General features: G+C 34.1%; 1 protein-coding gene across 1 annotated transcript; it reads right to left on the bottom strand.

The window, feature by feature from the left end:
* Positions 1–9,293: 9,293 nt before the first annotated feature.
* Positions 9,294–11,113, bottom strand: LOC107861117 (berberine bridge enzyme-like 28). Its single transcript, XM_016706500.2, has one exon. The coding sequence runs from the start codon at positions 11,044–11,046 to the stop codon at positions 9,445–9,447; it is 1,602 nt and encodes a 533-aa protein (XP_016561986.2). The 5' UTR covers positions 11,047–11,113; the 3' UTR covers positions 9,294–9,444.
* Positions 11,114–12,365: the final 1,252 nt, after the last annotated feature.

Here is a 12,365-nt window from a genome sequence, read left to right as displayed (position 1 = left end):
TACTAGTAGGAAGGTTCTTCTAACCGACATAAATCATATGAGCTATCATGGAGTCCAACATCTTGTTCCCCTAAGGGAAAAACCTCATATTGGGGAGAGGTGCCATACTCTTGCCAGAGAGTATAACTTGAGCTAAGTGATCACATCTGTAACTATCATCCATATAGAAATGGGAATACTGAATCTATTCCTACGTTGGCTCGTAGTTATAGAAAAGTAGGATGTGCTAAACACACACTTTTCGCTCGGTCTAAATACTACTCCCTTAATTATATGCTTGTGCTGTAGGAAAATCCACTTTAAAAAAAGTCATAATGTTTCATACTAAAAGCTAACTATGAATCTGTTCATTCAAAACTGAATTAAGCTGTAAAGTGGATTCCATGTCTTAGTTAAAGATCAAAAGATCAAATCTTTATTCAAATCTATCTATAAACATATCATGGGATTCTTAAAAGCATAATCATTCTTGAAATAGATATATCCAAATAGGGCTTGATGAACCATGCTTCAAATGCATGTCAAAACATCATAATGTTCAAGCTTGATAATGTAAATATTCATAATTCAACTCAAAATCTGAAAAATATAATCATACGCATTAATTTACGAAAGTAGACATGTAATTCAACATCAAAAACACTTAAAACATCATAATCTTCAAATAGCAATAAATGGGTATGAACCATAAATTGAAATTCATGTAAACTCATGTAAATTTGTAATTTAAAACTAGTTTTGGGCACAAGGATGACAGATTTATCCTTGTTCAAAATCCCACATACCTTAATTGATGAACTAGATGAAGAAGCTTGGTTTTGAGATCCTATTTATGCTCTTGAAGATTGATTCTTGGAATTCTTGAATTGGGAACCATGAATTTTGAACTATTTTGGAAAAAGAATGGTGAAAATTTGGGGATTCTTGAAGTTGAAGGTTGAATCCTAGGGTTTTAATTGAGAGGGATTTGATGAGCAATGAGCATATTTTGCTCAATATTATGATAAATCTTTCGCCTACATGATTTACGGGCTTGATGAAAGACAAAATTGCCCTTGGGATCTACAGTCCCATAACTGGAACGCTGACTAAGGCCCCACCGCAATGTGGTGAGTGGTTCATCGCGATACCTATCGCGACATGGTGGAATCATGGTGATTCACTGGATTGTGACAATTGTTGTTTTGTGATTCACCGCGACGCAGTACAATCGCAGTAACCCACTGGAAATTTAAAAATACCGACTTGGCCTCCACTGCGACGTGGTGGCTTCCTCACCACGATACTAATCGTGACGCGGCCTAATCGCAGTGAGCTACTGTTTTACCAGTTCGAAAGCAATCCAAATCCTCGCCTAAAAATTTCAAAACTTACTCGAGATGTGTTATTTTCACCCCTGAATATAATTTAACCCAAAAATTATTGTCTCAGAGCTCGGAGGGTCAAATTAGAAATCTTTGAAGTTTAAAGGGAGTCAAAATGACTAAGTCCCTCAACTGTTCATTTTTTTTTAATTCTAAGTATTACAAGTACGTACTAAGGGCTGGACAGAGCTAGAAATATTTGGGGCATTACACAGCTGTAGCTGTTGAGAAAAAAGGAGCTGAAGCTGAAGATGGAAAGGAAGAAGCAATAGACAAAGAAGAAGGAGAATAGAAAGAAGAAAAAAAAAAGCAGACCAAAAAGATGTGGTCATAGATATCATTGATAAAATCAACAGTAATATTTGTGTTGAAGAGGAAAATGGGGAAAAAGACATTTGAATGCTAATATTGTTAATGTGTTGTTGAATGATCAGTTCTTAGGATATGACAAATATGTTTTTATTTGACAAGTATGAAAGTTGAAGGATCTTTTGGTAGGATAATAGAAATATTCTTTTATTTTATGAAATTTGTTATGATTCTGCACTGAATCTGTTTCTATCAAACTATTTTGTGGCATGGAATTTGAATGTGTGGTGTGTTGTCATAGTTGGTATAGATTATGTTTGATATCATAGAAAACATACTTAATCTTTTGTATACTGTATGCATAATCTATCATTACCATGTTGCTCGATTTTAAGTTAACGTGTTGTTTGATCGGCTATGATTCTATCAAAAATAGTATTAACATTATATAAAAATAGAAGTATTATTATTTATTCAATATCACTACATCCATATTACAATTTTCCAAAGAATGAATACTAGCATTATAACACATAACATCATTTTTAGGCCAATCACCCTTTCTTTGGCGAAAATCAATTTTTGATTTAGTTGATCCTTCTCTATTTGGGTGTCATGTAGCAATACTTTAAAGTGATCCCTCTGTTCTTCGGCTTCTTTGAACAAAGTCATGAGAAAATCTTTATTTTCTTCGCATTTTTGGAGCCTTTGTAGTAGATTAAATTTTGCTAAACCTTGAAAATTTGATGTCTTGGGTCCTGGACTCAATGTTGATGGACTGGTTGGAGGTGATAGCTCATCAAGCCATTTAAAAAATGAGCATGCGCCGTTATCCTAGAAAAAAAATAATAATTACATAATACTAACTTAACTTTATAAAAAAGACACACAACTCACCTTCGCAATTGCACAATTATAAAATTTGCAACCTGAATTTGAATTCGTGTGTGACGTCCTCAAGACAACTGCATTCCCACAATGAAAAATTAGAGTATTTTTAGAAGTGAATGTTTGAGATGCTTGAGACATTGTAGAATTTTTAAAAACAAAACAAAGTGAATGAAATAAAATAATGAGGGGTGGACAACCTTATATATGAAGTAAAAACGAAGTGTTAACACTGATGGATTACAAAATTAGTTGTTTATTACCTTGGAACAATAATTTTATTTTTTGAACTGGTGGTGACACTTAATAGACTGTCGTAGATCATGACCTATGTCAGACATCAATGAGATACCAAGTCTATCGTAGACACTCGTAATCGATGGACCCTTAATAATATATTAAATAAAAAATATTACAGTAAAAAATATACTTGTACTTTAAGGGTCCATCGATTTGGTTGGTCTATCGTAGATTTACGTCGTAAGGGGTTCATCGATTGATCTCCTGATTATGCGTAGACCTTTGCTATAAACCAACACTTGAATGTTTTTTAAAAATGAATAAATAAATTAAAAATAAATATAGTGTGGGTTTGTACACATATGAAGGAGATTAAACAAGTCACATGATCATATTAGAGCTTATACAAATTAGGGGTGGTGAATTAAGGAGTGTATGGATGGGTAGTGGTCGAACAAACAATATCCTAAGAGTAATGGTTGTCAAAACACAAGTATCTTTTGAAGATGATGATTGTTCAACCACTATCCATTCCACATACTCTTTTGATTTGGGGGTGATGATTGAAGGAGTATGTGGAATGGGTAGTCATCAAATGCAATCAACATCCTCAAAATATACTTGTGCTTTGACAACCATTACTTTTAGGATATTGTTTGTTTCAACCACTACCCATCCACACACTCCTAAATTCATCACCCCTAATTTGTTTAAGTTCTAATATGATTAAGTGACTTGTTTACACTCATTCATATATGTACAAACCCACACTATATTTATTTTTAATTTATTTATTCATTTCTGAATAACATCCAAGTGTTGGTCTGTAGCAGTGTACATAGAACTATGTGGTCTACGAATAATCAGGAGATCAATCTATGCATTCCTGATGGTGTCAGTCTATGGTAGACTAAGCGGATAGATGGATCGTCAAAGCACAAGTATATTTTTTACATGGATTTGGCATGGGTCAACATCGATGACAGTCTATTAAGTGTCACTAACAGTTCAAGATTGTTTGTTTAACCACCCCTAATAATGTGATTATGTGTTTAAATCATTCTTAATTTAATTATTTTCTTTCAACACCCCCAAATCATTTGATTATGTTTTTAAACTTTTTTAAAATTTTCTTATTTTCTTTAACCAGCCCCAAAACACGTTATTTATCAATTTAAATCTTTTTTAATTTAATTATTTTCTTTCACCAGCTCCAAAACATGTTATTATCCTTTTAAATCTTTTTAACTTTAATTATATTTTTTCACTAGCCCTAAATCATGTGATTATTTGTTTAAACTTTTTTTAATTTAATTATGTTCTTTCAAACTACAAGCTACTCATGGTCCATCGATTCATATAGTCTACCGTCGACTACTATGGTTGGTCGATGCGAGACGGAGTCTAATATCAATGATAGACTATATATGTGATCTATATTTACTCTATATGAATTCAATCAAGTCAATCTATAGATGCATTCACTGAACATGTAATAAAGCAAAAACAAAAAACAACAATAACCAAAAAGAGGGAAACAAATTTGAAAACAGAAATACTTATATTAAAATTGATTCATTGCAAAAATTTGGGAATCATACATGGGAACATTGGCACAGCAACCAGAACAAGCAAAATAAGCAAAAAACAGAAGTTTTCTTCTAACAACAATCGTACCAAGAAAGCTTCTTCTGCAATAAACACATACCAAAACTTACAAACATAAAATAAAACAAAAACTTAAAAATTAATTTTAGGGGGATGCTGGGGGGTGATGTAGTTAGGGCCTTCCATTCATAGTCTTTCCAGAATTGCCCTCAAGAAACGAGCAATTCGATGGAGTTCCCACTCTAAGTAGATGCAGTCTTAACCTAGGCCAAAGAAAAGGCGGTTGAAATCATTCCTAAGAAGGAGGAGATCATAGTGTCTTGGGGGAACATGTCTGATGGGGCGCAGAGGTATCCTTCTGGGAGGCATGATTTTAATTTGGTGAAGATAAAAAAGAAGAGGGTTTTCTGATGTTTTTGGTTTAGGGAGAACTGAAGGCCTACATAGAAATAGTCACTTTACTTATAGACCTATAGAAGGCGTCCTTTCATATTTTCACACAATGGTCAGTCGACGCATGTGAGAAATAGAAAATGCTTGGTTTGCATAAACCAATGGTTTTCTTGTGAACAGACGCGTCTGCAGTTTTTTATTAAATGAGAATGAAAAACAATGATTCATTGCATTGATTGAAGAGATAAAGCGGTAAAAAGACCAATATAGCGTGTTTGATAAGTAATCATATAACTAATACATAATATTTTATAGACCGTGTGAAAGATATACCATAGAATTTAAGTAGTCTACCATAGACAAGGCTTTAAGTTGATTACAACTGAACGTTAAATTCTACAGAAATGCAAATTTATCTCCCAAGACAGTAGCTTTACAACTGAAGCAAAAAAAGGCTATCTACGATTTATTAGTCATTCTACATGTGGTTCTTTTGTGCCCGGATTTCTTGCATATTGAACACATATTCTTTCTTTTGGACTTGAATGTCTCACAGGTCCCCTTAATGAGTTTGACTTTCTTCCTTTCGAGTTTGGGATCATAGGGGGTGGAGAAATCTTAGTGTCTTGCACTTCTTGTGGCATAGTCCATTCAGCCCTCTGGGGGGACAACGTTAATAGATTTCAAGTATACGAGGAGGTAAGTTTCAGCTATAAATTGATGAAGAGTACTCGTAGATGGAGTTACCATAATCTAATCCATCGCCATACTTTGCTCGTAAAGCGACCATCGCATGTTCACACGGTATTTTCACCAAGTTAAATTTTCGACAAGAACAACTCCTCTCCAACAAATTGACCTTGGCAATAACGCTGTTGTCAAACACCGTGAATTAGTCGAGACCCCTGTTTGTATTATTCATATATAAGGAATTACTCTCACTCTTGTTATCCCTTAGGATCTTTTCTGTACAAGGCACAAATTTGTTGTTTTTACCATCGATAAAGGCATGTCTCTCCCTAAACTTTTCACCAAATTTTAGCAATTGCATTGAAAATGTGCGACACGGGGTACTCCCGTTCATCCATCAACACTGAGTTGAGCAACTCAGTGATGCTTGTGGTCATCACATCGTACCTATTGCCCGATAAGTGTGCTCTACTCCATTTCTCAAAACCAAGCGCATTTTTAAGGACATGTGCTGCCTCAGGGTAATTATTATTCAATTTGACAAAATGCTCGCTAAACTCATCAATAGTTAAAACCTTTGCCACTACGTAGAATAGATAAAGATGTTCTCTACAGTGCTGATTTACACGCAGATTTATAGTGAGGTACCTCATACAAAGTCCATGATGTACATGACTGTAAACATGGGAGAAGGAATTGGCAATGCTAATGTGCCTATCGGAGATGACACATAGATCTGGTTCATTTTCTACTATAGACTTCAACTTTTGGAAGAAGAAGGTCCAAGAAACATCATTCTCTTTATCCACAACACAAAAAGGCAATTGGAAAGATATGATTTTTGGTGTCCTGTGCAATGACACTCAGCAACACACCCCCGTACTTACCATACAAATGTGTGCCATCAACAACAATTACCTTTCTCATGTGGGCAAATCCCTGTATGCAAGATCTGAATGCTAAAAAGTAGTAAACGAATTATCCATCCATCCTTTTTACCATGATACAGTAAGAAGACCTGGGATTCAATAACTCCACCATGTGAGAAAAAGCTATCAAGCAAGCATATCCGTGCTCCTGTGTCCCGCGAATGATGTTCTTTGCAATTACACTTCCTTTCCAACACATCCAATAGCTTGTGTTGTAATGCATCTCCTTAAATGCAATTCTATGAATTTCTCTTATGCTTGGACCCTTACTATCCCAAAAATGATTTACGCATAGTGAAGCAATCAATTCGGAGGATATTCTCTTATGCCTGCGAATGGCCTGTTCAACACCATACGTGCGCAACCCGACATACTTGTATATGCAAAATTTGTCTGAGGTTTCATACTTTTTTGCCCGCAACAACCAGCCACAACCACGAGATAAGCATTTCTCCTTCATGAATTTAGTGCAACTCTTCTCCATGTAATAATCAAAAGACTGTCTCATCGCTGTTGCGTCTAGTAGTATTTTCAACTCTTTCTTATCGGTAAATGTTGGACCATAATAGAAATTAGTTCCATCGATGAAGGAGTGTCCTGGTTGTGATCCCGTTCCACAGTCTTCTTCATCATCTTGCGAGTTCGATGAAAAGTCTTCCATATGCATAGAATCATCTTCCATATTAATTGGATAGTCGTTATTGTTCTCGTAATTATTCAAATCATCGTCGACTGCTGAGCGCCAAGGTGGGGGTGGTGATGAATTTAGCGGTCCTTCAAAGGACCTCTCAACTACATTTATCCTCAAAATAGGCCTAAAGCCATCTGCATCGGCATTCATCATGTACGTCAGCATACGTACATCGTTATTTATGATCGTAGGATTCACCTTTTTCCTCGAATATATTAGATAACTAATCACCACGTCGCTCAGCGTGCAATTTGGATCCCCGCTCTGCATTACGCTTGCAACGAATTCATCATACGAACTGTTGCAACGAATAGAAATGGGCATTGTCACCTTGGTAAAAGATCTCCATTTCTAACATTTGGGAGTCTCCACCCTTTCTCCCATGATTTCACCAGAAACCAGAACAAATTCTGCAATAGACATCCTATAATTATGCTTTGGTCGACAGTCGACTATGCTTATAGTCTAGGTCGGGTTATATGCATGGTCAATGAATGATGAGTGGTCGATGACTGGGCAGGTATCCGTACGAAAACCTTAAAATTGCAAATATTGCTTCTAATCAACGATTGTTGGGTTTATGGAATAGAGAAATTAACTTGAAGTCGCCTGAGCTGCTATAATATACTTTCTAAAGTGGTTTTGAGTAACGTGAGTGATTTAAAACTTTTTAACAGTGGTGAAAAGTGTGTTTGAAAAGATAGGAAACAAATGGGATAACAATGGATGCAATGGAGAAGCTTATGATGTTTGTGGACTGATTTACAGCTGATAGCGAAAAATAACGCTGGAAAAGTGGTCGAAATCGGAGCTTTTTGGAGGAAAAAACAATCACCTTCTATTTTTAGCTTTTGGAATTTTTTAAAAATATTTTTAGAAAACCTAAATATTTTGGTATCTATAATGGTGGATGATGGAGTGAGTTGAAGTGTAAATTTGTGGGTGAATTTATAAAGTTGAAAATACTGGATTAAAGTGAATTATTATAAAACTTATGGCTAGAATTGTTAAGTTGAAAAAATTAGTGGAGATGTGAAATTAAGTGGATATATGACTATTTTTTTCAAACTATTTGACAAAAATAGTTTTGAAGAGTGTCTTTTCGGCACAAAGCCCAACTTTCCAGTCCCGAAGAACTCTAAAACAACTGTGGTGATATCCTGCCCTACTATTCCCCAAGTAGTCTTAAAATCTACAATTATATCCATCAGGCCCTTAGCTTTTGTTACTATCTATGTGGAATATTGCACACTTTACATCTTGACTAGTAAACTATTGCAATAACCCCAACTTCTGTGCATCATCAAGCATAAGCCTATTCTAAAGAAACTTGTTGTGTGCAAGTGTCCTGGTTTCAGTTTTTTGGCCTAGTAAACTATTAAGATAATCTACAAAAACATCTGCAACTTTAGTAGCTTCATTCTGCTAGATGCCCTACTCAATCTTCACCTGAGTGATGGCCTGCTGAAGTCTTTTGTGTTTGATCACAATAAAGAAGTACTTAGTACAATCATTTCCGAGTATAAGCCATGTATTATATTATTGTTGTAGGAACACCTCTGCCAAATAAGAAGATTGTCTATATTTCATATAATTGATTTTCTCTTCTTGTTGTAACTTAATGTTCAAGGCTCAGTTTGGAGCTTCTCGTGGGCAGTTAACAAAGCTTCTTTATCCCCAGCAGCCTCAGAAATGATATTCCTATAATATTATTTGTTCAACTATTTGAACTCTTCACATTTGTTTCAACCAAGCCTACTAAAGTTTTATTCCATACAAAAGTTTGGTACTAAATTTATACCATGTTTGGTGGATGGAAAAATTTAATCACGGAACTAATTTATAGTATACCATCAACCAAACATAGTATAAACCCGATACCAATCTTATTCTTGAGATATCTCATCTTATCCCATGTAACATGTGATTATTTAATATCGCCTCTCTTGTGATATAAATTATAATTCCAAATAATTTAGTCCACATACCAAATGACCCCTAAGTATATAGTGTATGATTTGCTTCGCCAATTGAGTTCGAATTATTACTTTCACATAATAGATATTTCCATTCTATCTGGGGGAGTTAGATTTTCATTATTAAAAACACACAAAAAAATTATGGGTTGAGAACAAAATTCTTCTCAATCTATATTTGTTGACGATATCGAATAGTGGGAGATAATATCAGAATCACCATATAATTACAATAACCAAAACATATACATCTTACACAATCTTTGGAGCATCATGGCTCCATTTATTTTTCAATACAAATATTGTAACATATACGTAAAAGAACTATGTGAAAAGCCTCATTTTCAGACAAATGACTAAGCATAAGAAAATAGAGGAGGAATACTTTGTTCATTCCTAAAGAAATTTGTTGGATCAAATTTAGTCTTCACTTTCACCAATCTATCAAAGTTGTTCTTGAAATATTTCTCTCCCCAAATTTTTGCTTGTGCATAGCTTGTGTTTCCTTTGTTGTTCACTCCCAAATCAAGATCTCTATAGTTGAAATATGCAGCTCTAGGAGACTTGGATACATACTTACTCATGTATCGGTAAATCTTTCGAATCCGAGCTATATTTTTTGGAGAATCCTCTCTTTTTTGCCAATTCAGCCCATACTGGATTTGATATATATTTCCAGCTCTATGTGGGAAAGGGGTTTCAGATTCAGAAAAGTCACTGATCTTTCCGCCGTAAGGAGTAAACATCAAGTCTGGTGGACTTTGGCCTTGTTGATTCATTAGTTTCCATAGACCTTCAAGACCATCTATTGAAATAGGCTGCTGGACATAGTCTGATTTCCTTTTGAAGTATACGTATCCTGCCAGATCTTTGATTTTCCTATCAAGTAAAGCATCAAGTGATGTTCCCACAGGAAACCAAGAATAGAGTACAGATTCAATCCAACTCAGCTCTATGCAATCTTCTTTCACTAACCCTAATTCTGGAAAGCTCTTTTTCATTTCGCGGAGGAGTTCATTGACTCCTCCCACGTACAGTGTTGTAAAAGAGACATAGACAGTCCTTTTACCACGCAGAACTGGAGATTCCCTACTAGTCAAGGACAACCTGAGGACGAGATTGTTATCAACTTTGTCTGCGATATGTTGCCACTTGTAAACTAGTTGAGTTGCATTTTGTTCTAAGGTTCGTGTCACATTGAATATAGTCACTTTTTCTGGAATATCGAGTAACTTCACCTTCCATGAAACAATGAGACCAAAGCTAGTCCCTCCACCTCCTCTAATAGCCCAAAAGAGATCCTCACCCATTGATTCTCGATCATGGATTTTTCCATTGGCATCGATTAATTTAGCATCAATAATGTTATCTATAGCAATACCAAATTTTCGAGACAACATGCTATAGCCTCCACCACTAAAGAGTCCACCAACACCAACAGTAGGACAAACCCCAGCAGCAACGGCCAACTTTTTACTTTTTTCTGCAACCCTATAATATGCTTCCCCTAGGATCGCGCCAGATTGAATCCAAGCAGTCTTGTTTTCAGTGTCAATGGAAATTGATCTTAGGTTTCTAAGATCAATAATGACAAAAGGGGTATCCGATATGTATGAAAGTCCCTCATAGTCATGTCCACCACTTCGAATTCTGATTTGTAGGTCATGTATCTTAGAGCAATATATAGCTGCCTGAATATCAGACTCATTTAGGGGAGTGATAATAATGGAAGGTTTGACTTTGGAGGTTAACCTTAGGTTAGTCGAAAAGGAGTTCAAAATGGTGGAGTATGATGAATTATTAGGAGTGTGGATGACTTGTGATATTGAGTTTGAGTTTATAGTATGATGAGAAAGGCATTCAAGAAAGTCGTCATGGGAACTGGCCGAGGTAGCCCATGATAATGAAAGCCAAATTGAAAGAAGGAGAAAGATGATTGACTTCTTGAAAGTAATCATGATTCCTCGTTGCAATATTTGATGATAAAAAATGGAAACAAAGAGCTTCTATTTATAGTTTTGGCTTGGGAGAAATAAAAGAAGCTTAGCGTGTTTTTGGTACGAAGGAAATTTTTTTTTATAGCAGATGTTTTCACCTACTTCCTCTATTTGGTTTTACTTCACCATTATTCTAAAAATAGTTATTTTAATTTACGTGTTCAATTAAGAAATTAAGGCTATTTTGTTATATATTTTCTTTAGGCTATTTTATTATATATTTTCTTTCTACCATTAGTTTCAAATAATTATATAAAATAATAATAGTTAAATTTAACATTTCAAAATATTTTTAATAAGATTATTACTCCAAACTAAAATTTTGATGTGTCGCATTATTTTCACTTATCTCTCCCCCTTTATCTCCTGGCGTAAGAAAAGTATCATATTTCACCTATGACTTCCTCCGTTTTAAATTTATTTGAACCTCAAAATTAAAACGTATCATAAATTAGGATTTACGCGCAACTTAAAATTTATTTATTTTGGTGAAACAAAATGCTCCCTCAGTTTTATATACTTGGCTCCTATGTCAAAAAAGATATTTTCTTTTATTTTATTATTATTACAAATTAATAAAAAAATATTATTCTTCGTATTAATTAACTACAGAAAATAGTAATAGTAATAATAGTCAAATTTATAGTTTCAAAACATTATAATAAGATTAGTTTAGTAAAATATTTTAAATTTTTCTTAATTAAAAAATATATCATATCAAGGAACAAATAATACGATAAGAAGGAATTAAACAATTGACTTTAAAGGCTTGTTTTCATAATTACTACGAACGCTAGCTACTTTTATGCTGTATTTGCTTTCAAGGTAAGGGTGGGCATGTTAGATACCAAATATTATACTATCAAAAATTAAAATTTTATAATGTAATTTTAGAATTATTATATTTGGTAGGAGTATGATATTTAGTGTGTATTTTCTTAGAAATTTGGTATTTATAAGGAAAATATTGAAATGTCGAGTATATAATTTTATACACCGTAAAATTTTATTAAATTAATAAACTCTCTAATATAACATTTTTCTTTGGTTTCGACTTGAACCAGTGAAAAAGTCGTTGATTTTAATAAGATTATAAGTCAATATATTTTCGAAACACCCCTATATACATATATGATTCCATTAATATTCTAAATTAATAATTCTTTAAAATTATAAAAATATCTAAGCAATTTAGTAACCTGATTCTAGTGTTTTTTTTTTTTTTGTTAAAATTCAAATCCAGTTGAAGCTCATCTCTAACTTTTCTTATTGCATCCAAA

The sequence above is a fragment of the Capsicum annuum genome, chromosome 2 (assembly GCF_002878395.1).
Source record: "Capsicum annuum cultivar UCD-10X-F1 chromosome 2, UCD10Xv1.1, whole genome shotgun sequence".
NCBI classification, from domain to species: domain Eukaryota; kingdom Viridiplantae; phylum Streptophyta; class Magnoliopsida; order Solanales; family Solanaceae; genus Capsicum; species Capsicum annuum.
The sequence above is the reverse complement of the archived record's forward strand: the minus strand, read 5'-3'. Positions and strand labels throughout refer to the sequence as shown.

Coding starts and splice junctions, on each gene's coding strand:
- LOC107861117 (XM_016706500.2), bottom strand. CDS start 11,046: ATGATTACTTTCAAGAAGTCAATCATCTTTCTCCTTCTTTCAATTTGG.